At 35.5% G+C, this 25,801-nt stretch overlaps 2 protein-coding genes across 2 annotated transcripts; one reads left to right on the top strand and one right to left on the bottom strand.

Moving 5' to 3' along the window:
• Positions 1 to 459: 459 nt before the first annotated feature.
• LOC109177453 (phosphoribosylaminoimidazole carboxylase, chloroplastic-like) lies at positions 460 to 9,115 on the bottom strand. The gene is made up of 16 exons (XM_019326848.1): positions 8,802 to 9,115; positions 8,215 to 8,430; positions 8,015 to 8,126; positions 7,775 to 7,837; positions 7,526 to 7,664; positions 6,777 to 6,832; positions 6,576 to 6,649; positions 6,264 to 6,411; positions 5,938 to 6,111; positions 5,400 to 5,487; positions 5,136 to 5,258; positions 1,779 to 1,876; positions 1,533 to 1,650; positions 1,345 to 1,439; positions 1,000 to 1,106; positions 460 to 910 (listed from the first exon to the last, which is right to left on the bottom strand). The coding sequence occupies exons 1-16, from the start codon at positions 9,044 to 9,046 to the stop codon at positions 817 to 819; spliced, it is 1,950 nt and encodes a 649-aa protein (XP_019182393.1). The 5' UTR covers positions 9,047 to 9,115; the 3' UTR covers positions 460 to 816.
• Positions 9,116 to 18,916: 9,801 nt separating this feature from the next.
• Positions 18,917 to 24,226, top strand: LOC109177224 (phenylalanine--tRNA ligase, chloroplastic/mitochondrial-like). The gene is made up of 10 exons (XM_019326538.1): positions 18,917 to 19,182; positions 19,876 to 20,066; positions 20,799 to 21,005; positions 21,092 to 21,209; positions 21,579 to 21,655; positions 21,998 to 22,177; positions 22,927 to 22,971; positions 23,216 to 23,320; positions 23,760 to 23,873; positions 23,962 to 24,226. The coding sequence occupies exons 1-10, from the start codon at positions 18,939 to 18,941 to the stop codon at positions 24,010 to 24,012; spliced, it is 1,332 nt and encodes a 443-aa protein (XP_019182083.1). The 5' UTR covers positions 18,917 to 18,938; the 3' UTR covers positions 24,013 to 24,226.
• The last annotated feature ends 1,575 nt before the right edge of the window (positions 24,227 to 25,801 follow it).

Consider the following 25,801-nt stretch of genomic DNA (forward strand, 5'->3'; position numbering starts at 1 on the left):
ATATATATATATATATATATATATATATATATATATATATACTATATAGGGTCTAGATCTTGTGCAACTATTACTTCTCATGCGGTCGTGCGAACATGTCAGAGTTGTAGAATGAGTCGTAAAATACAAGGACATTTAGGTCTTCAATTATAATTTTTTAAAATATAAATAAAAATATAAATATAGCAAGTCAACCTATTTTTGTATTTAAAAAAAAAAAAAAAAAAAAAGATTGAAATACCCTTGTCGAAATTCCTTAAACATGTGTACTAGATTAACTTTATTTCTATATAATAATTGATCAGCTACACTATTTCTGTATAATAACTTACAAACTACACGAGAGGTACACCGCACTAAAAAAAATACTTTTTCAGAGTTACACTTCCTCTGTAGTTTCTCAAGCCCCTAGCACTTTGGCACTACACTATTGCATATAATTAATCTCACCTAAATATAAACATATTAATCTAAGACGTTATTGATAAAGCTTGTATAATTATTAAGTAGATGCAAAGTTTTGCCTTCTCATGTAGATTTCAATTTTGCATTATTTCTCGAGACAAAATGAGATAACTCTTCTGTCATGTATATGTGACATGTTTGAATCAAATGGAGATAAAACCCCACTTCAGACAGGAATCAAATCAATGGGTTTTAAGTGGGAATGGGATTGGTTGTGATTCCCTACTCCTAAACCCATGAAAATGCCCCCAGGGATATTTTAAAAGGCAATTCTTTTGGCCTTGTGTGATCCTCAAAATTGAATCTGGAAAGGGGGGTTGTGGTATAATGTTTGGAGTTGTTGAATCCGGGCTAAGAATTTAGGTACTCTTCCCAGCCGCCTTTTTCCAGCCTCTCTGCTTTGACCAACACCTCGTCTCGTCTGTCTTCTTGATATTGAGCCATTCTGCAAAACGAGGAATGGCTCGTTAGCTGGGAAATGTGTCTATATTTTCAGAGAAGGGGTTAGTTGGGGAACAACAGAGGCAACCCGACCTTGCTTGCAGGTTCGTGTCGCTGATCCCTAATAATCTCACTGCCAACAGACCTGCATTTGTTGCATTGTTTATGGCTACGGTTGCAACCGGAACACCTCTTGGCATCTGTGTAAGATCAGACAACTACGATTAGAAATCTCCTTTTTTCTTCGAGACACATGGGAGAAAATGAAGCAAGCAACCAATATTTTATCTTCGCTCAGATACTCGTCTTTCATGAGGCTTATGCAGGAAAAGTTAATGTCGTCAAAGAACACCCTACCACTTAGACTAGAGCTAATATTTCACTTTAAAAGTTAATCCCATGATCTAAAGAGGAATAATTGAAGAGAATTTGTAATACCTGAACAATAGATAATAGAGAGTCCATTCCATCTAGCGCAGAAGCTCGTACTGGAACTCCAATAACGGGTAACGGAGTCAATGCAGCAACCATGCCTAGTTGTCATAAATTCAAAACGTTCATCGAGCGTTTGTAGTAAATACATACCATAGACAGTCATTAAGCATTACTGGTAGCGGAGTACTGACCAGGCAAGTGGGCTGCACCCCCAGCACCAGCAATAATTACCTGGATGCCACGTTCTACAGCGGATAGAGCATAGGAATACATCATTTCAGGGGTCCGATGGGCAGAAACGATTTTTACCTGCAATTCATGTTTTGTTTAAGTCCTATTATGGCCTCATGGAAACCATGATTTTATTTAAAAAAAATGGAGTTCATTGAGATGAAATTAAAACAAGGCAAGGTAATGTAATGATTTATGGAGATAACCTCAGTAGGCACATCAAACTCTTTCAATATCTTTGCAGCATCCTTCATAACAGGAAGATCTGAATCAGACCCCATTATGATTCCAACACGGGGTGCAACTGTATAATGAATGAAGTATATTAGTAAACCAATATAGTGAAATAGAAATAAGCATGGACAGGGTAACCCCAGCCAATATGGCTAAGGATACAAACTTGTGGTCACGAGTTCGAATCTCAGCCTTCTTGGTTTGAGTTGGTCAGCTATGGGCAACCTAAGTTGGTTTACCTCCTAGTGGTCTGTTAGATGAATAAGGGTTAGTTAGAGTTAGGTGCTTATTCTCTCATTTGAATTTCAAATCCTTTGGCCGGTACTCTTCCAACCTTTGTATAAATAGGGTTCCTCTTGTACAGAAATATATGAGAGTATACACACTGTTCTTGCATTTCAACATTTAACATGGTATCAAAGCGGAGTTAGTGAGAGTGAGTGCCTGGGCTAGGTCGAGGGAGGACGGGCGACGCCACTTCAAGAAGTCCGGCCGCCGTTGGTGCAGCCACGCGCCCTCACGCGCCGCCGGCGCGTGAGGCGGTTTCCGGTGACTTCGCCGGTCGATTTTTGCTTCTCCAGTCTCACCTCGTCGTTCTGAGTTTTAGGAGGTGGGAGGTGTTGAAGTCTGGTTGTGTCTTCCAGTGAAAGAGGTACAGGCACTGTGTGGTTTGGCTGTTCTGCTTACTACGTGAGGTTGGTACTGTTAAGCCTTTTTTTTTCTGTTGGTGTGCTGTGTAGGCTTTTGGTTGTGTTGGGTAAAGGGTTAGAATGGCACAAGAGAGGAATATCACTTTTATCTCCACGCCATCTAAATTAATTGATATAGTTTTGGCTCCGGATGGGTCTAATTTTCCTGAATGGAAGTTTTTGGTTAAAGTAAATCTAGATGGTATGGGGAAGGGTGATCATCTGGAAAAAGAGTGTCCTACAGATGCTACAGCTGGGGACTGAAAAACTACTGATAAAGCGTTAATGTCACGTGTAATTAATTGCATTGATAGGAGAATTATTTTATCTATGCAACACTGCCAAACGGTTAAAGAAGTATGGGATTTAGTGAACAAATGGTTTAGTGGAACTAGTAACTTGAGAAAGTTATACCAATTATCTCAGGAAGCGTATCAGTCTAGTCAAAAGGGATGTGAGCTTAGAGATTACTATTATGACTTTAAGAGTGTTTGTGTTGCTTTGTGTGCTGCTATGCCGATAACAAATGATGTGGGTGAAATGACAAAACAACGTGAAAGATTACTTGTTTTTAGTTGGATTGCTGGTATGGATAAAGAATATGATGTTATTAGATCTCAACTGCTAGGAAATAAGGATTTAGAGTCTTTGGATCAAGTATTTTCTATGCTACAGAATGCATCAGGAAATAATAATGATTCAAATGAGCTCCAGGAAAGAAATGTCCTTATGTCACAGGGTAATATGGATTCAAGTGCCCTGGTAACCCAAGGGGGAAGTACCAGTGATAATTATGGCTATGGCTCTCGAGGAGGGGGTAATAACTGCTCCAGAGGGCGCGGGGGTTCTTGGAGAGGTCGTGGAGGACGTGGAGGCCCACGAGTTTGTTTTAATTGTGGGGATCCCGGACACTTTCGAATCAGTGTCCTAAGCCGCCAAGACAACAAATGGCTGCTAATACGGCTTCCACGTCAGAAGGTCATACAGTAGTGATGACAGATGAGGAGTTTGCTAGATTCAATCAGATGAAGCTTTCTTCTTCCTCGCAGTTTCCATCCAGTCAAGTGCCTACCTCCGCAACGTTTGTCCAAACAGGTAATTCAGTTGCGTGTGTTTCTTCTGCGCCTCGACAGTGGGTCATTGACTCGAGGGCTTCTGAGCATATGACAGGTAATTACAATGTTTTTTCTACATATTTGCCCGTCACTTCTAGTCATACCGTTACTCTAGCAGAGGGGTCTATAGCCACTGTTTCGGGTAAAGGTAATGCCGCTGCAACATCCTCGTTACCCCTTGCTTCTGTGTTATACCTCCCAGGTGGGTCTAGGCATTTTGTTAATTGTCTATGTGGATTATATAGTGATCACAGGTGGTGATGCAGCGGGAATTGATCGCTCAAGTCTTTTCTTAAGAAGAAGTTCCATACTAAAGACCTGGGAGTGTTAAAGTACTTCCTTGGAATAGAGGTTGTTCGTTCTAAGAGAGGCATATTTCTTTCACAACGAAAATATGTGCTAGATTTACTTGAAGACTCTGGGCTCTTAGGCTCGAAGCCTTGCGAGACTCTTATGGACCAGAATGTTAAGCTTGTAGCCGGTGAGGGGGAGCCTCTTGAAGATCCAGAGCGGTATAGGAGACTGGTGGGGAAATTAAATTACCTTACTATCACTCGCCCGGATATTGCCTTTCCAGTGAGTGTGGTGAGTCAGTTCATGGCAAATCCGGAGAAAATCCATTGGGAAGCTGCAGTTCGAGTTGTGAAGTATTTGAAGGGTGCTCCTGGGAAAGGAATTTTGTATGCCAATCATGGGCATGTGAGGGTTGAGGCCTTCTCTGACGCTGATTGGGCTGGGTCACCGAGTGACAGGAGGTCAACGACGGGGTATTGTGTGTTCCTTGGTGGCAACCTAGTGTCGTGGGAAAGTAAGAAGCAAAGTGTTGTGGCCCGCTCTAGTGTAGAATCTGAGTATAGAGCAATGGCTCATGTGGCGTGTGAGGCGACGTGGTTGTGTAATATCCTTGGAGAGATTGGTGTAGAAGTGAGTAAACCAGTTCCTTTATGGTGTGACAACAAAGCCGCTATACACATTTCGAGCAATCCTGTGTTTCATGAGCGCACTAAACATATTGAGGTAGATTGTCACTTTGTGCGGGACAAGATTCAACAAGGGCTACTTTCTGTTGTCCATGTCCGAACTGGTGATCAGCTGGCGAATGTGCTTACAAAAGGCCTTTGTAGAGCCAGGGTTGAGTATATTTGTAACAAGCTGGGCATGATTAACATCTATGCTCCAGCTTGAGGGGGAGTGTTAGATGAATAAGGGTTAGTTAGAGTTAGGTGCTTATTCTCTCATTTGAATTTCAAATTCTTTGGCTGGTACTCTTCCAACCTTTGTATAAATAGGGTTCCTCTTATACAGAAATATATGAGAGTATACACACTGTTCTTGTATTTCAAGATTTAACATGGTCCTTTGCCGGCTAAGGTCACAAGGCAGGGTTTCTCGGGTACTGGCTGCGAGTCTCCCTCGTCACCCCAGAACTAAGCATGGACAACTAGTGGTTTGACTAACAAGAGTCAAGAGGAAGCCATTTCATGAAAGGCACAGCAGAAGGTGCAAGGAAACTAGAATAACATACCAGATCCAGAAGGCTGGCTATCCGTGATATTTTCTCTGAGTGCAGATCTTAGCCGTGCTTCCACAATGCCCATTGAGGGTCCAACAAAAGTAATGTGACCCATCTTTCTTTGTTTTCGCATTTCTACAGATATTATAATCATTCAGTTCTCATTCCCTTTCACTTAATCTTTCTTTTGGTAAATAACATGTGGATGCCTGCAGCCTGCCATATAGGAAAAGAAGAGAAATTGCAACAAAAGGCATTACAGTTCGTTCAACCAACCTGGTTTGTCATACCAATGAATAGATGCTCCTGGTATTTCTAATGCCCTTCCAATAAGCTGATTAGCTAAAGCAAAGCCTGGTTCTCCCTGGATCACAAATGCAAGGCTTTACAAACACCAACTCATTCTTTTAAACAAATAGTAACAAAAACTTGCAATGTTTTTTTTTCCCACAATATATGCCAAGGAAAATAGCAGAACAAGTTTATAATGTGTAAACTCATGTTTTTACTTTTTATACTGATTAACAATACCAAGAAACTTGTACATATTGAACCTTAAAAACTCTCAAGTTTCACTCATCATCTATGTACAAAATGCACACCTATGACCAATGTTGAAAAAATCGCTAGGCGCCTAGAGCACCTAGGCGGGCGCCTAGGAGGCTGACCGCCTTAATCGGCCTAGGCGCAATTTTTGCAACAGTGCCTATGACTCTATGACACAGTATTGAATATTGACGAAAGGTTAAATATTGTACAGCATCAAGTTAGTGATTAAAGATTATATGAAATGCCCAAAATGTAAACTACTAACCTCATCTTCACCTAATATGTTGTACATGATGGCAGCAGGTGTTTTCATTGATGGGTCACCGAGTGGCAGCCCTACCACAGCTCGTAAGTGTTGCTCAAATTGCGAAGTAAAGCAAGACTCGATAGTGTGATGTCCACTATTATGAGGTCTTGGAGCCACTTCATTAAGTAAAATCTGGGTGAAGAGAAAGTATATATATATATATAGAGAGAGAGAGAGGGTTGTCATGTTTCGAGACTGTGAAAAGTTGTATACTTGTATGTGGCATTCCCGGCCTTTTAAATGCGAAAAGATATTAGTAATAAATACATTGGCAACTAACAAACCTGATCACCATCTGTCAAAAACAGCTCAACAGCAAAAACACCAGCACCTTCTAATGAACCAACAGCTTTGCATGCAACATCAGTTGCAAGTTTCATAACCTTCCATGACACATTAGCTGGTGACTTCACAATGTGACAAATGTTTTCCCTGTGAATACTAAAAACAATTAGGAATAAGGAAAGCTAAATGCTTTTCACAGCATTGCCAAACAAGAAAAACATTACAGAATTCAAATCCATGAGAAGCACGTGTTCAACATGATAAAGAATAATAGTAAAAGTTGATCAGGCAACAAATAAATATAATCTTGCCTATGAATTGTCTCGACAACGGGATAACAGAGGGTAGAGCCATCCCTTCCTCTAGCCACAATGACGGAAAGCTCCTAAAATAAGACATTACGTGTTAATAAATATATCTCCTTCCAAAGCAAAAGCTTCAGAAACTCCTCTTATTGTGTTATTTTATCTAATTAAAAGTTTGTGCCTTGATGGCACATAACACATACTAACCTTCACAAATGGGGCCCACTTCTCAACATATAAACCCCGATCGAATCCTCCAAGAGCTGCAAAGTGTTATTAATTTATACTTTTTTATTAAACAGTAAGCATTGAAGCATGCATTCCACCTCAAGTAGCATCTTAAGCTATTAGAGAGGAATTGGGATACAGATTATTTTATATTTAATCATCACCGATGAGCTTCAAGAAATACTCCATAAACAAAGTAAATAAAAATAATAATAATAAATAATATAAATAATATAAATAATAATAATAATAATAATAATAATAATAATAAACCATCATTCCCATGCTCATGCAGTCATACACACATGACACATACTCATGTTAAATATACACACTGATGCATATGGAAAAAACAAGTGATGGAGACCAACAATGAAAATATGTTTACTTTGGAGCTCACAATTCCCACAAAAAAAAAAAAAAAAGGAAAAAAAAAAAGGTATCATTGTAGGATTAAGCAAATGATGCACTTTCGTCTGAATCTTATGTCCCAATTCTCTACCAGAATATATTGAGCACTTAACCCCCACCCCCATTTTTTCTAATTTTAGAGGTTTGATTTTCCTTTCTATTCCCTCATATTTTAAATTTTCTTATTTTAATAAAAGCCATAGAACAAAGACAACAATTAAATTGATGACTAAAGTGTTTACTAAAGGTCTTGAATTTGCAAAAGTCAAGGTAAATTAATTAACTGTTGTTTATATTATAAATTGATAGTATATTACCATTTACTGCAGAAGAAAGATCTTCTTCACTTTTAGCTACAGCATTGCCACGCCCATCATAGGCAAGCCTCCTGCTCTTGACCATAAGTGGATAGCCAAAGAGGTCACCTGCTCTTTTAGCACTTTCAAGATTATCTATCTGTCTTACCCAAATATCAAAGTGATCAAATGTTAGTATTGTTCATTCAATTTGGGTGTGATTATTACTAGAAAACATAGCAAATTTAGTGGAATTATCATCATCCCCACCTGCATAAACTTAGGAAGCGGAATGGCAGATTTAGAAAAGTGGACCTTTTGAAGATATTTGTCCTGTTATAAAAGAAAACAATTAAGTGCAAATCAGAATAGAACCACTAAAGTCAAGGCTGCTGTAGCCAAAACTAGGTGTTACTTGTTTGAAATATAAAATAGAATACATGTGCATACAGACTCATGTTACTAATTGCGCACAATCCCATATCTAGAGAAAAAAAAAAAAAAAAAAACCTGGATTATCCGGATTGTTGAGGCTTTAGGCTCACAGTCCACCCCTTGCTGCTCCAACTTTTCAATTGTGGCAGCATCAACATGCTCAATCTCAATCGTCAACACATCACACCTAACTCGAAACCCAAATTCATTAGTAAGAAACCAAAAGAAAGAGTAAATTCAATATACCCACAAAGCGGAAATGGTGCAAATCAAACCTTTTTCCAAATTCTTCAACAGTGGCACTATCATCATAGCTTCCAACCACATGATGATGAGCCAACAAACTTGCAGGACAATCCTTCATTGGGTCCAAGACAATAACTTTGATGGCCATCTCCGATGCTGCTTGACACAACATACGGCCAAGTTGTCCTCCTCCCAGAACCCCAACAACAATTTCAGATACTCCATGAATGGGTGAAACACTGCTCCTACATTAGTAACATACCCAGAAACATTAAAAAACGCAATCAAAACTGCCCTTTCTGAAGTAAATCATGCAGCACAACTCACAACTTACAATTCACTAATTCATTATAAAGCATAGCTCTTAAGGAACAAAACAGAAAAAGCAAAACACTCTTTTTTCCCCTTCAAAAAGCACATCATCAGGAGATAATAGTTGAGAGGAGGCTACGACATTAGAAAACTTAAGTAAAAATCATGACTGATTGACTTCATAATTCAATAAACCTCAAAAGGAAACGCCTTTATTCGTGAATTCATTTAAGACATTTTTAAACATCATACCTGAAACCATAATAAAAATCAAGTTTATTGAACTAGCGTTGGGAGGCAATACCTGTCCGATGCCGGCGTTTCTTGAGCTTTCAAAGAAGCTTTGCAGGGCAGAACGGCGGAGCTACATTGCGCATGTTGGGAAAGCATCCAAGAAGAGGAAGAAGAAAGTTGCTTGAGGATTAAGGTGCGTTGAGGCTTAGAATTAAGAACACCTCCAAAGATGGAACTTTTACAGGGAGCTGAGCTGATTCTGTGACAATGGCCGCTGCTGCAAAGTGGGGCTGCAGATTTGGTAAAGCTCTGCATCCCCTTTCGCTTTCTCTTGAAAAAGAATAGAATTCTGAAAAAATGGAAATTGGAGGAGGGGTTTAGGGAAGAATGGTTGGGTTTTTGGAGATTCGGTGAAAGTATTTGGTTGAAGTATCAAAATTAAAATTAGATTAAAATACTTAATATTTAAAATGAATTTTGAGGAAAAAAATCTACGCATTTAGAATAAAAATTAAAATAAAAAACAATGTAAAAATATTATTATAACAAAAGATAAAATAAAATGTGTATTTTATCTAGAGTTTCTACTTCAGTCAGATTGTGGCTGCAGCCAGTAAACGTAAGCATGTCTTTTTTGTATCTACACTCAAAAGAAATCGGTTAATTAAGTTACACCTCAAACATTAAATCAAAAGTCGTGTTATATATATATATATATATATATATATATATATATATATATATATATATATATATATATATATATATATATCAAATGAAGAGCAATATACCTGAAACATCTATTAACCAACTTTTTTTCAAGTTCTTCCATCTCAAGTGTGTATCGAAGAGTCTCATAAATGCACCATCCAAAACCAAAACCAAAACAATACCAATGCCAATAAATGGGTTCAAAAAAAAAAAAAAAAAAAAAAAAAAAAAAAGATAACATACTTATTTCACAGCCGATGGAAAAAATAGATTCACTGTTTTCTGGAAAATTCGTAGAAGAAATCAACATAATCTGGAAATACGTAAAAAAATTTGAATTTTTCTTCCGAAAAAAGTGACAAAATCAGCAAGTTATATGAAAAAAATAACATGTCAGCATTTTGTTTTTATTTTATTTCTCCATGTAAGCAAATTAGATGGGTTAGTTGTTAGAAATTTGCTAAAACTGCTAGATGAATTATAATTGGGAGTATAATAGCTTAAATTGACCATATTTTAATTTATGGTGCTAGATGAACAATCAATATTAGTACATTGGTCTATTTGACCATTCTGCATGCCTAATAATAATAATAATAATCATCATCATCATCATCAAGGATGATGTTATAATTTCGTTTTCGTTTACCTTTCCATCCACCACCGAATTGGAATTCATAAGGGACCCTATGAATTTCAATTACACAAATAGAGAGAATTACAATCCCTCTAACCAAACAATATAATTATGTCCGACAAAGAATTAGGTAACTACAACTACCAAACAAGTCTTGGGGAAGAAAAATGGTTGAAAACAAAACATTTGGAATCTTTAGGATAGCAGTATTTTGAATTATTACTTTGTTTTTCATAATAGTTTGTTTTAGTTTTGGATTTTATCAATGAAACTCAGATGTAATAATTTTTTATAAAATTTGGAATTTGGAAATATTTGTATTATAATTTTGTGTAATTAAAAAATTGGTATTGTGAATCTTAGAGCACAAGTACTGCATTGGCCACCAGTCAGATCATACAAGAAGAACATCCTCAGTGGACCGAAGGCGACCGACGAGAGTTCTGGAGGTGGCGTTGCCCTAATGAAAGTTAGCGTTGACACCGTGCCGTACTTACGTAAATTGAACTTAAATATGTACAAAACCTACCATGAAATGTCTGAAGCTTTGGGCAAAATGTTATGCTATTTTACTATTGGTAAAACATATACTCCCACACAAAGTTGCAAAATACGTTAGACGTTACTTGGGTGCCAGAGACCCGTCTAAGCGGAATATATACAAAAAAACAAATAATAATAAAAAATAAAGATTCTGCATGTGTCAATTGTATAATATTAATATACAATACAAATTTATGAAGCATTGACATAGCTTTATTAGCATGCATACAATATTATATTAGTGAAACAAAATTTCAGATCCATTTATTCTTCCACGCTAGCATGTATATATTAGCAAGTGTTCTCATAAGATCCTCTATATATATATATATATATATATATATATATATATATATATATATATATATATATATATATATATATATATATATATATATATATATATATATATATATATATATATATATATATATATATATATATATGGGCGCACTCTCATGCGAACGACCGCTCAAGAGAGAACTAAAAACCATTTAGCGTCGTCCACGTGTCCGGCCAGTTCAACGAATCAAATTTAATTTAAAAAAAAAAACGACGTGGTGGCATTTTCGTAAATAACTCGAACTTTGGTGCATGTAAATGTGTTATAAGTGCAAGTAGTTGGTGCACCTTTGCAAGTAAAAGATGTAGGTAAAATCACTCACAAGTGCATCTACTTTCATCTACAAGTGCATGTAATTTTGCATTGTTAACATTCATGCAACTAGGTACAACTACTTATAACTATAGGTACACCTAGTTATAACGTCATGTGCACTTAGTTTTGATGCAGGATCTATACCTAATCATTGTACTAAAACAAACTATACCAAATACTCACAATTACACAATAGCAAGCCTAACACGTATGATAATTAACTATCATGTTATATGCGGAACCTGCAAATTGGCATGCCTATATGTATACAATCGTAATTATGCTAAATATGCAATTTCTTAAGTCTATAGGCATAGAACATGAAGACATGTGAACACGTTTCAAGTTTCAAACAATAACTAGTCATGTCACACAACACGTATGTGTACTGTTCAACATGTTAAACTAGTGCATATGCAACAAATAAGTTCATGTACTCAAAATCGCGGCATAACCAAACAATTGTCATATATATTCAGGAAGATCATAAATCATATAACAATTACTCAAATAGCAACAATCGGATTTTGAGAAGAAGATTTTTGCGTAGGCAATTAGGGAAAAGGTTTTTGCTTTTTATGGGGTAACTAAATTTTGGGTAGACAATAAAATCAAAATCTTCATATTGCACACTACGATTCTTACAGTAAATGAGTAATCACATAACAAGTATTTGTATAGGTATTAAATACTAAAATTTAGCACATATTAAATATTTCACCAAACTCCATAAACAAATATTTTATGCCTAATGGCCAAATAGTTGTTCTAAGGACATATAGCGCAATCTGCCCCATTAGTATACATATCCAGTTCATACGCACTGAGCTATTTGTATATACATACAACCTCAAGTTACCATGTATATATCTCCCTAATTCTACACTAATCACATGTATAAACACGAATACGAACATGCAATTTATATACTCGATATCATGGCAACATCAAACAGTTTTCATATAAGAGACAATATCTGCGGATATCATGGATCCCATAGCAATTATTTAAAAATAACAGAATAGATTTTTGAGGAAAAGAATTTTCACATGGGCGCCTAGGGAGAGGTTTCTGTTTCTTGTGGGGTTAAAACAAATTCAGATTGGGAGAGTGCTAGAGGGGATGTCTACATAGATTATGAGAGGAGGAAAATAAATAAAATTAGGGTTATCTTAGGGAGCATGCGTGTGTGTGTGGGTGTGTGTGTGTGTGTGTGTATATATATATATATATATATATATATATATATATATATATATATATATATATATATATATATATATATATATATATATATATATATATATATATATATATATATATATATATATATATGGTCAGGTTCCTATGAGGTCAGGTCTTCCCATGCGGTCAGTGCGGCATACACCATTACGTATGTAAAAATGCACTACACAGTGTTCGTAAACACACCATTATGTGTGGTGTATTTTTTTTGTGTGGTGTGTTTTTTGACATTTTATTCTGGTATATTTTTTAACACTGTATGGTGCATTTATACATACCTAATGGTGTATGCCACACTAACCGCACGGGAAGACATGACCTCACATGAACCAAAATATATATATATATATATATATATATATATATATATAGTGAATGGTTCCCGTGCGGTTGTGCGGTTGATTAATGTGCGTGAGATTTGTACTCAATGTGCGTGAGTGTTGTGCTTAATGTGCCTGAGATTTGTACTTAATGTGCGTGAATGTGTAAAATGCAGTAGAAAAGATGGATGTCAGCTTCTTCCCCATTCCCAGTAGCCATTGTCCCCTCCCTGATGATGATGATGCGGAGGCGAGCTATGGTGGTTAAGAATTATGGAATAATACAACAGAAATCCACACTTAGCTGGTGTGCAAATTTTGATGTGCGTGCGTCATCTATATAAACATTCAACTGCACTGAAGGTAGCTGATAATCCAGAATCCATGGCCAAATTGAAGGAAGAAGTAACAAGAAGCTTGGGCGTTAATGTGCGTGAGTTTTCTGTTCTGCTTCTTTCTGGGCTCGTAATTCTGAGCTACTCACGCACATTAAGCATAAATCTCACGCATATTAAGCATAATACTCAGACACATTAAGTACAAAACTAACGCATATTAACATGACGCACATTAAGTACAAATCTCAGGCATATTAAGTACAACACTCACGCACATTAATCCACCACACAACCGCACGGGAAGTATCCCTTCTAGGAGTGTGCAAATTTCGGATAATTTTCGGTTAACCGACCGAACCGACAAAGTTCGGTTAACCGTTTTCGAACCGAACTTTTTCGGTTCGGTTAATGGTTAAAGGAATTTTAAAACTTCGATTAACGGTTAATTCGGTTCGAAAGGTCGGTTAACCGAATTAACCGAACGGTTAACCGAAGTTTTTAATATATATATAAATAATAATATAAATATAAATACTAATTTGAAGTTATGGATGTTTGGAGTTTCTAATTAATGTTTTTGTATATTTTGTTATGAATTTATTATGATATGTATTTTATTTTAATTAGATTTATTATTTTAGGTGTTATTTTTTGAATTTTAAATTTTAGCTTTAAAAAGTTCGGTTAATCGGTTAACCGACCGATTAACCGAAAAAAATTTCGGTTCGGTGAATTCGGTAGAGCAAACTTCGGTTCGGTTAACGGTTAAAGGAAAAAAAACTTCGGTTAATTCGGTTCGGTTAAAACGGTTCGGTTAACCGAACGGTTAATCGATTGAACACCCCTAATCCCTTCCCTATATATATAACATGTAAAGTATATATGGACCTCACGACTGGAGTGATGAACTTTGGTAGTAAAATAATAGTTTGGGATGAGTTTTGGTAGGAATTAAACATGTGGACCAAAAATGTTGTTTTGCTAATACTCGTGGGAGTAAAATTGGTATTTACTCATTAGGGAAGATTAGATTTATGTTTTAAGGAAAGCATGCATATATAACTCTGTACATGTATATTTAGAATTATGAATATAATATTAGGCTCAACATATAATAGGGTTCACGAATCACGATGATATTAGGTAATAAAATTAGAGAACAAGGATTACTATGTACAGTGTGTGTGTGTGTGTGTATATATATATATATATATATATATATATATATATATATATATATATATATATATATATAGTTAGGATCATATGAGAACATGTGTTTAGATGAGAATGTGAGAACACATCATGTGCATCGATATAATATTTTTTAATGGTCTAGATTAAATTAAGTGTGTGCGAACGCGCATTAAATGTGTGCAAACACATTAAATCGCTTTTGCACACATTTAATCTAATCTAGACCATTAAAAAATATTAGATAGATGCACATGATGTTTTCTCACGTTTTCACCTAAGCACATGTTCTCACTGGAACTCTACCATATATATATATATATATATATATATATATATATATATATATATATATATATATATATATATATATATATATATATATGCCCCTGCGTACCTATACATTTATCTATTTATTGTATATATATGATTAGGAAAATACTGTATTTTATATATTTGGGTTGGGGAATTTATTAGGCTCAATATAATTACCCTAAAATGATAGGTTTTTTTTTTTTTTTTTTTTTTTTTTTTTATCCTAATGGTCTTTTGGTTGATTCTTCAAAGGTATCAGACAAGGCATTGGCAGCTCGTGGTCCACCGTGTAACATGGATCAGGGTCTAGAAGAATAGTTTTAAATAGTTTGGGGGGTCACAATATATTTTTTCAAAGATAATTTCTAGATGACCACTTGGTTTAGTTCCCCGGATTCCTCTCGGTTTCACTCAGATTGACTTTTGGGTCAAAACTTGGTACGCAATGTACCCGAGAATTTAGGATTTTAGAAATATAATGAGTCTCAATGTTGAATTTATTTAAAACGTAGCTCAAAATAATTAATTCAAACACCGTTTTCATCATAAAGAATTTTGGAAGGGTGAAAAATGGCTATTCTGGAATTTCTTAAAACGGAATTTAGAAAATTAAAATTTTGAGTTGTCATAATCATGGGTTGTCACAATCACACCCTTCCCCCCAAAAGATGCTTCGTCCCCGAAGCATATCCATAAAGCAACAAGGAACAAGGGAGACTCGACCAATAAGGAATTTAAGAGGATCAAACGAAAGTTCGAGACATCATAAAGATCACATATCACATTCCCCCCATTAAGAAATAAAGTTATGTTCACGTAACTTTCATGCAAGCTCATGCAAGTATTCTATAAGCAAATCAACTAGAATAGTCTAACAATCACAGTTAAGGAAAGTGAGCAATTATAGGTCAAATAAAATTACCAGTTGCAAGTTTCAAAATATTTTATCAAATAACAAATATCCAAATAACGCACATTGATTAAATAATTAGGAAGCAATATGCGAGTCCTTAGCTGATCTATAAACAAATCAATTAGGAAAATAATCCAACTTTCATGCTTAGGCAAATAATCTAGCTATAAGCAGTTCAACTATCAAAATAGTCTAATAATCATAATCAGTAAAAATGAGCAATTACTGACCAAATAAAATCATCAATTGCGAGTTCCAAAATACTTTATCAAATAACAGATATCTAAATAACGCACGTTTGATCAAATAATTAAGCAACAATATGCAATTCCTTACACGATCTATAAACAAATCAATTAGGAACATAATCCAACTTTCATGCTTAAGCAAATAAACAAGTACGACATTTAAACAAAATCAATAGTTTATCAAGTTTTAACATGTCAAGGTAAATCATTAATAACCAAAGAATAATATGCGACAAAGCATGTAAAAGTATGCAAGAATATCAAAACTTTAGAGCAAGCATAGGAAACGAATAACAAGCGTAGGAAACTTATCAGAAGCGATAAATAAACTCACAATCTCACCGCGCTTCCTAAGGCTCCTATATCCTAAGTACTCAAATTCTAGAGTTCGAGCTTAATGTCCTAAAGTCCTTTCCTAATTGTCCCAAACACTTAGAGTTCGAGCCTAACATCTTAAAGTATTATCCTAAAGGTCTTGTCCTAGGGTCGAACTTAGGCTCTGATACCAACTGTAACACCCCTAATTTTTAAAACATTTAAAGCTTATGAAATAAAGGGAAATCTATCATTGATACCCAAACAGAGTAGGAAGTAAACATGAAAGTTGGGGTGTTATGCCACATCTAAGCTAGAGAACTTAGATGCACATGCTAAACTAACTAAACAAGACATAAACCACAATTAATATCTAAATACAAATCAAGGCACACAGACCATTCAACTATGACTAGAATTATCTAAACTAAGTCCACGGATCCAACTATCGCGCTCTGAAGCTACTCATCAGTACCTAAAATACATGCGGTGTAACAACCGTCAGCGAATAGCCGAATAATGCTAGTAACCCACTCTCACGCGTTAAGTACAATATAGGTAGATATAAGAAAATCATTTTTAAACTGAGATACATATATAATCCTACGAGACTCTAGCTTTAAAATCAAGATCAAGACTCAAGACACGACAACAAACTGGACACTATAAACAATCATAAAGATACTAACATGCATCCTAAGATCACAAGACTAGGCAACAAATAAGCTCATCAATAACATGTAATGACAACAATGGAGGTCAAACGATAATCAATAACAATAAGTAATCAGCAGATAACACACCCATCATCCAACATTATACCAAGTTTCAACCTTTACTCCTCTTCATCCTTATATCAATTCCAACCTATACCTCCAGGCCACCCTTATATCGCTTCCCTTATTCCTCCGGAGCACATCCCCCCACCAACACCACCAACACCACCAACAAATCCTCCTACATTGTAGCTCCGTAGTGCCATTCGCATGACCCGTGCCTATAACACTATAATCAAGGGGTTAGTGCATATAGCGCCTGAGATGGCACTGCGACGCTTATAACTTGATCCATGTCTTTAGCAAACAAATCAAGGGTAGTCTGTGCCTATAGCACAATGACCGAGCACTCGTTGTTCTAACCGCCAATTCATTTCCACCAATCACATCTTCTTTCTCATCAATCACAACCATCATTGCGCAATGATAATAACACTCATCACCATTCAATCAATCAACAGAAATCAATAACAACAATCAAGGCTCAATAACAACAATACACACTACGCACAAATTCCTAGAACGGTACTCAAAATATCGCACGAGACTCATAAACATCAAACGGGGTACAACGGGGCACGGGGAAACAACAAACGGGGAAAACGACTTGCCACATCGTCCCGTACCAGCGGGTGCACAGCGGGTAGTCGACTACCCGCCGGTGGGCAGCCTCGTACCAACGGGTGCACGGCGGGTGGTCGTCCACCCGCTGGTACGACGGTCATGTACCAGTGGGCGGTAGGTGGGGACTCGTCCCCCCCATAGACCCCCCATTGGTACGAAGGTAACTTGGCATTTTTTCCATTCGGGAATTTCTCAATTAAATCCAAAACCATGCCCAAACACATCCCAGTACACATCAACAACCACACGGATTCGATTAACAAGAATTAAACCAAGAATCACCACAATTACATCCTAACATGATCCCTAAACATGCCAAGACTCGACATCAACCTCATAACGGTTCAGGAGCATCCGAAACCTCAAGAACATCAAGAAATCTATATGCAAAGCCCTAAAGACAAGTCCTAAACTAGAATCAACACCCGAGCATGCATAAACCCACCCAAGAACACCAAGAACGTTACAACTACAAAATTCACAATATAAACCCTAGGGACAAGATCTAGACATAATTAAATACAAGATCATACTAATAACCACGCAGGGCCATCAAGAATAACAAGAATTCACCATATAAACCTAAAGACAAGCTCTAACAAGATATACATACAAAATCACACATTCAATTAACCAACGGAGCCAATCAATAAACAATAACAATAAAAATAGGTTTTGTAAGACATGGGTTACCTCTTAGCCTTAATTAATCCTCCCTTGGCTATTAAGGTTCTTCTCCAAGATTTTCCCCCGATTGACCTTCCTAGGCTTGGTGGTGGGGAATTCCTTTGGCTAGGTTTCTTGGACAATTTCGTGTATTAGAGTTATGAGATGTGAGAGGGTTCTAATTGCTTTATAATCCCCTATTTATAGAGTTAGGGATCCTAATTAGAATCTGAATAGTAAAAGACCTAGTTTCTTTATTCCTAACAGGCTTAAGGTCTTTAATATAGGCAAGGGTCCACGATCCATTGTAGACCACATTAATTAATTAAGGGAATACTAACCAAATTAAATTCTTTTTAACTATTGTTAACGAGATTAATTCAATAATTAATCCGGGTTTGAAGACCGTAACACGGGGTGTTACAGTAATTTTAAGGGTTGTCAAAAGGGAGGGCACAACTTGTTCCCTATAGCATTTGCCATTGTAGAAGGGGAATTGAAGGACAATTGGTCATGGTTCTTGGAGAGTGTACATTATATTGTATAATGTATATTTAGTATATTAAAAATGTACTTTTTATTATAGTCCACACAGCACTGTGAACTTGCAATTTTTTTTTTCAAAAATTTTATTCCATTTTTATTTATTAAATTTTTACGGTGAACCAGTATCTCTGAGTCACAGCAGGTCAGCCACAACTGCGATGGCTCTCTCATTTGCTCAATCTACCTTCTTCGTCTCCACTAGGCCCTCTCTCTTCTTCCGCAGAAATGGCGGCAGCCTTAAACGATGTAATGTTCTCGCATGTTTCACCAACTATTCTTCTTCCTTTCCCTATTCTACTGGTGCTATGCCTGCAGATAACAAAGCCCCCGTCCATCGCCACAAGTGGAGGGCACCCGTCGCCTCAGTTCTTGAGCTTGGTGGCCTCAAGGTTTCCAAGGATGGTGAGATGAAGAGTGAATTTCTACTCTCAATATTAATAACCCTTGTGTTCCAAATCGCATTGGGGTTCTCTCAAGATTGCGTTTTGATAACTGAGTTTATCTTGTTTTAGTTATTCAGTATGTTTTATTATAGTTATTGGAATTTTCTTAATTCTTTTGTAAATGTAGAATCTTGGCATCTTGGTGCAGTTTTGTTTTTCTTTCAATATTTGATATGCTTGTTGGCTTAAATGTGCAACTTCCTCTTGTAAAATGTTAACCTGATTTTGTCCCTATGTATTTCTTCTGCAATTTTTATGTATTCTATAATATTAGTTGACATAAAAGTTTGTGTCAAATTGATTTATTTTATTTTATTTTATAACTGGTGGTACTAGAGTTTTCTTGATTGAAGCTATCCAAAGTTTGCATACATGAGTTAGCTTTTATTTTTAACTCTTCTGTTTGCATCTTTAAAGTATGAGGTAGCTTTGTGTGTCTGTGTATAGTATATATAGTTTGGGTACCTTTGAAATGTGAGTATATAGTGACTAGCACACAATTATATTTTATCACCGTTTCAGATGTGTACTAATGCAATCAAAGTTAGTTCAGAGCATGCCGTATGTGTAATTGTTGTGTTGGTGTTTATATTATTTGTTTCCTAAGTTATTTAACAGTAATTGAGTACTGATCAGATGGTTTGATATGCAGAAATAGTGAGGGATGACCCTACAAACAATGTCCCAGATACAATATTCTCAAAGCTGGGAATGCAGCTTCATAGGAGGGATCAACATCCACTTGGTATCCTGAAGAATGCAATCTTTGATTACTTTGACACTAATTATCCAAACAAATTTGACAAGTTTGATGATCTATGCCCTATAGTTTCTGTTAAACAGGTAGTGCTATCAAGAACTTGTAGAAATTGTTTTCTGGTTCTAAGGTTTTTCCTTTTTTGTTATTTCATTTGTATCTTCTGGTTTCTCTCCTTCACTTTCTAGAAGTAGTGATTTCAATCCTTTTAATTTGTTTAATTTTTTCCTTGATGGCTGACTGCCATATCAGTCTAATGTTTAGAACTTACTATCTTCTGTAAGAAGTCAAATTGGTATCCTATTTACTTTTACTTGTGGGTAATTCCATGAGTTCCAAAATTTTGACGCAAGATTGAAAATGCAGCATTGATGAGTTAGTACTCATCATTTTCTTGAATGCTTTGCTATGTTGATCTATCATGTGCATCTTTTTCTCTTTGTTACATAATGCCATTTCCTTCAGCTACCTCATATCAGTCTTTTAGTTTTGATGATAGGATTTAGTCTAACAATTAATTGATAGAACTTAAAAATATTGCTTTCCTTTTCCCCCGTGATATGTGAAGTCTAAGGCGTATTTCTCATCCTATCAAACTGACCAGGATGCTATCATGCTAATGATTTCTTTAAGAATTCCTAATTCCCATGAATGATACAGAACAAGCTACTAAACTGTTATGCAAATAATATTGGAATTCCTAATTCATATACATTCTGCTTTATCAATTACTTGTTGCAACTTTCTGATGCTATATTTATTGTTTTTTGGATTATTGATATTTGATGTGCATTTCATAATTGGTGATACAATTGCAGAACTTTGATGATGTACTGGTACCTCCTGACCATGTTAGCAGGAGCTACAATGATACATATTACGTGGACTCTCAAACTGTTTTGAGGTGCCACACAAGTGCACATCAAGCTGAGTTACTGAGCAGGGGTCATACTCATTTCCTTGTTACTGGAGATGTTTACCGTAGAGATTCTATTGACTCAACTCACTACCCTGTTTTCCACCAGGTACCTCCCTCACGAATCTTGCTTTTTGCTGTGTAGAAGAATGATATCTATTATTTTTATTGACAATTTTCTCCCAAACTATGTAGATGGAAGGAGTTCGGGTCTTTTCTCCAAATGATTGGGAGGGATCAGGCACTGATGCCACATCTTATGCTGCTGCGGATCTAAAGATATGTCTCGAGGGATTGGCTCAACATTTATTTGGTATACTTTTACGTTAAGTGGGAGTTGATGGTGATGCATTTTATTAGTTCAAAGACAGAATATGAAAGTGGCAGTAAAGCTTCTTGTGAACAATGCTAATGAGACTCCAATGCTATCCAACTGCATTCTTAGCAGTTCGATCAGTTTTTCCTTTCTTGTCTACTCACCATGGAATTATATATAATTGGGAAGTGTGTGTTCTAGTGGATCTAAAACTTTGCAAATCACTAAAGTCTTTTTCTATTTCACTTCTCTGCCGTTTCCCTAGGCTTTCTTGATTGGCAATTGACCCCAGCTTGTGCTGCCTGTCATCGTTTTCTTCATGGTTACCTCTTACTAGGCTAAGTTTTAAAATCATTCATTCTTCAGGTGGTGTGGAGATGCGTTGGGTCGACACATACTTTCCCTTTACCAATCCATCATTCGAATTGGAGATATATTTTCAGGTTTTCCTTGCTTTTTCACTTCTCACAATGATTATTAAAGTATATACTACATAATAATTAGTTACTTTCTTCTTTTTTCACTTCTCACAATCCAAATTATAGTAAAAATAATTACTGAAAACCTTATGAACAAATAAATTGATGTTTACCAGTAGAGTAAGAGTGACATTGTAAGGATAATGTTCCAAATTTTACTGAATATTCCAAGTTCCTCAATATGCAGAATAGTTTATTTCCTTTTTTTTTTTTTTTTTTCTTGAATATTACAATGTTAAATAATATTTTTATTAGAGAAGTTATAGTGTACTATTATTGTTGACTTGTTATGGAATTGTTTACCAGGAAAAGTGGATGGAAGTATTAGGTTGTGGGGTAACAGAGCAAGAAATACTGAAAAGAAGTGGGAGAAGCAATAATGTTGCTTGGGCTTTTGGACTTGGATTGGAACGATTGGCAATGGTTCTCTTTGATATTCCAGATATCCGACTTTTCTGGTCTGCAGATGAGCGTTTTACTTCTCAAGTAAATTTCCAGCTTGTTTTATTTTCTCTCCATTTTGATTTTGCGTTATTATCATGGTTGCAGTAGGCGCTGGGCGCTAGTCGGGCGCCCGGGCAGCGCCTAGCGCCTAAGCGGCCTAGTCGGCGCCTAGGCGGAATCTAGGCGGCGCTAGGCGGTCGCCAAAAAAAACAGTAGCAGACTTGCAATTTGACAATTTTAATGAGGTTGTTTTCAACATTCAATCAAATAACACATCCAAATAAATGACATAATGACAATTCATAAGTCATAACACCAAAAGAATATTTAAAAAAAAAAAAAACTCAAATGAAATACCCAAATACTTCAATCATCCAAAGATTGAAAGTATCAAACTAGTCTACGAGTGTATCTATGTCATATTATATATATATATATATATATATATATATATATATATATATATATATATATATATATATATATATAAATGAAAAAAATTAGCAAGGTCGAGTCGGTCGGGTTAACTCGACAGAAATTGACGAGTTAACTCGGCCTAATCGGACGAGTTAGGCGCTAGGCGGGTGCCTAGGCGGGTGCCTAGGCGGGTGCCTAGGCGGGTGCCTAGGCGGCCGGTCTCCTAGGCGGGAGCCTAGGGGGGAAATCGCCACGGCCTATGGGCGCCTAGCGCCTAGGCGCCGATTACTCGGAGCCTAGGCGGGATTTTTACAACCCTGGTTATTATGAATCCTATCTCATGTTTTCAATACTGTGTTCCTGATTGCATATAGTTTTCAAGTGGCCAACTTGGAGTGAAGTTCAAGCCATTTTCTAAGGTATTGCTTAACATTTCTATTGTGTGCTGCTTGCTTAAAACAGTACTATGCTAGTAACATTTTATGATACTTGGGCTTTGTCTTTTGTTTCTTGACCTTTCATCTCATAAACATTTGTTTTACAATGAGTTGCTAAAACACTTACGTTCCAGAATTTTTTTTTAAATATATTTTGTTTCTTAGTCCTATACGGAGAGTACTTTAGGTTTTTAATATTGTGGTTGAAATATCTGTAACCGTGCAGTATCCTCCATGCTACAAAGACATGAGTTTCTGGATCAGCGATTCATTCACCGAGAACAACCTTTGTGAAGTTGTTAGAGGAATTGCCGGGGATCTTGTGGAAGAGGTATGCTATAATATATAAATGTTCGGTACTTTTAAATCTTCTTGTAGAGACTGGAGCTTTTGAAAGATACCCAAGAAGGCTAAGATTCAAACTTGTGGTTACAAGTTTGTATTCTTAGCCATCCTTGGATTGTACATTTATGTTTATATATATATTATATTATATGCTCAATACACCCATTCCCATGTGGGGGCCGGTTACTTTTGAAGGGCTACACGTAACACCGTGGGCCCTAATTTGCATAGGGTTGGCTCTGATACTTAATTGAAAGATGTGTTTCATCTCAATTAAATGACTAAATGCGTTTTGTGATTGTAAAGTGAAAACGAGAAAAAGAAGAAACAAGGTATAATTGGATGTGTGGTTTAATGGTGCCGAACTAAGAACAATTTAGACTTTTGCAGATTTTCTGTCCCATTGACCCATCTTCTAATTTCAGGTGCAACTAATCGACAACTTCACGAATAAGAAAGGAATGACCAGTCACTGCTATAGGATTGCTTACCGATCCATGGAGCGCTCACTCACAGATGAGGAAATAAACGATTTGCAGGTTCGTTCACACATCTCGAAACCACTCGTATAAATATGTTAGCGATTACCACTTTTGCTAAATGTCTATATTTATGAATATAATGCAGTGGAAAGTAAGAGATCAAGTGGAGAGCAAATTAAAAGTCGTTCTTAGATGAGTATTCCTTCCTTCCTTATTTTCCGCTTTTCTTCTCTCTGTGCCGGGAAGAACATATATTATACCTTGTTTTACCTCTGCTAGTTCATTGCACTTGTAGATTGTATAGGAAAAGGAAAACCTTAGTGAATTTGCTGTCATTTTGAAGCCAATTGTTCAAATAATATGTCAAGAATGATGCAATAACAAGATCTATACTTACACTCTTTCTTATTCCCTCTTTTTTTTTTTTTTTTTTTTTTTTTTTTTTTTTTTTTTTTTTTTTTTTTTTTTTTTTTCTATTGATTTTTGAAAAAAAAAACAACAACATTTTTGGTCTCTAAAATAGTACTCCTTTCTCATTTTATATGCATTTAGTACTATTCATTGGTCAAATTATTATTATTATTATTATTATTATTATTATTATTATTATTATTATTATTATTATTATTATTATTATTATTATTATTTTCTTTAATAGTTCCTTACATTTTTAAATTTGTCCTATTGCGTTTTATAAATTTTGTAATGTAGTTTTTAAATATACAAATTTTATTTACTATAATTAAATTAAATAATTCAGAAAATTGAATTGTAAATAGTGAGTGAATCCTTGCTTGGTAACATAGTTTATTAGTCAATTTTGGTTTATTTGACTGCTAGCTGTTTGACTTGGTTAAACATTTAATATAAGTGTTTGATTAATTAGTTTTTTGTAATAGCTTATTGTCCTAAAATGTTAAAATTCAAAAAGTTGTTCAAAACAGTTTTTCCGATTAGCTTTTTGAAAAAGTCATTTTACATGTAATCAACTAACAACTATTTTCAAAAAAAAAAAAAAAAACTAACAACTAATTTAGTAATTCATTACCCAATCAGCTAATAGTTATTTACCTACACTTATATATTGCAAATATGTTCTTTAATTATCCTCACAAAACTGAATAATTTTGTCCTCATGTCACAAAATAGCCACTCTCGGACGGCCAAATAATCATATTAAATGATATTTAAAGAGTATATTTGCAACAGTTAGATATTATTAAAACAGCATAAATGTAATATTTTATAGCAAAATTCTAATAGGCAATTTGCAGGAAATAAATAAAAAAGTGTTAAATTGGCCCTTAAGTTAAGTGGATAGTGCCAAAGGCCTTGTGGTAGAGCGGCATAGCTGTGATTCCTCAAATGAGATGTTTCAGTTTTTTTTACTTAGGAGACTCAATTACACTATCAACTTGACTTAGGGGGTCAATTTGACACTTTTTCCACTAAAGTAATACTCCGTAATATAGTATAAATGCTATTATAATTAATACTTAGTATTTGTCCCGTGCGATGCACGGAATGGAATTGTTGTAATATACTAAGAATATTTAAATCGATATATAATTATTTAAGAGTTAATTTCACCAGAGGTCGCTTATAGGATTTCTATTACCATCATTAATTATCCCTAATCTACCATAATTAAATAATTTGACCAATTATAAAGAGAGATTATTAAAAAATGCACGGGACAATTTTTTAATTAAAAAATTTAAAAATTCATTAATAAAACATAAAGTTCTTATAGTTTTTTTTTAGAAACTATTTAATAACGCATTTTTTTTAGAAATTGGTGGGCCAAACCGTCTACGGCTGTTTGCGGTGGATATATCTCGAAAAAATACACAATTTCAAAAAAATATTTGTCCAAAACGGACAACCGAGTCAAAACTTATGCATTGCCGAACTTTTTACACTTCACAGCTTTTACCCAGAATTATTGTACGAATGGAAAGTAGAAATCAATATATTTTATTGGG

This window comes from Ipomoea nil, unplaced genomic scaffold, assembly GCF_001879475.1.
Source record: "Ipomoea nil cultivar Tokyo-kokei standard unplaced genomic scaffold, Asagao_1.1 scaffold0804, whole genome shotgun sequence".
NCBI classification, from domain to species: domain Eukaryota; kingdom Viridiplantae; phylum Streptophyta; class Magnoliopsida; order Solanales; family Convolvulaceae; genus Ipomoea; species Ipomoea nil.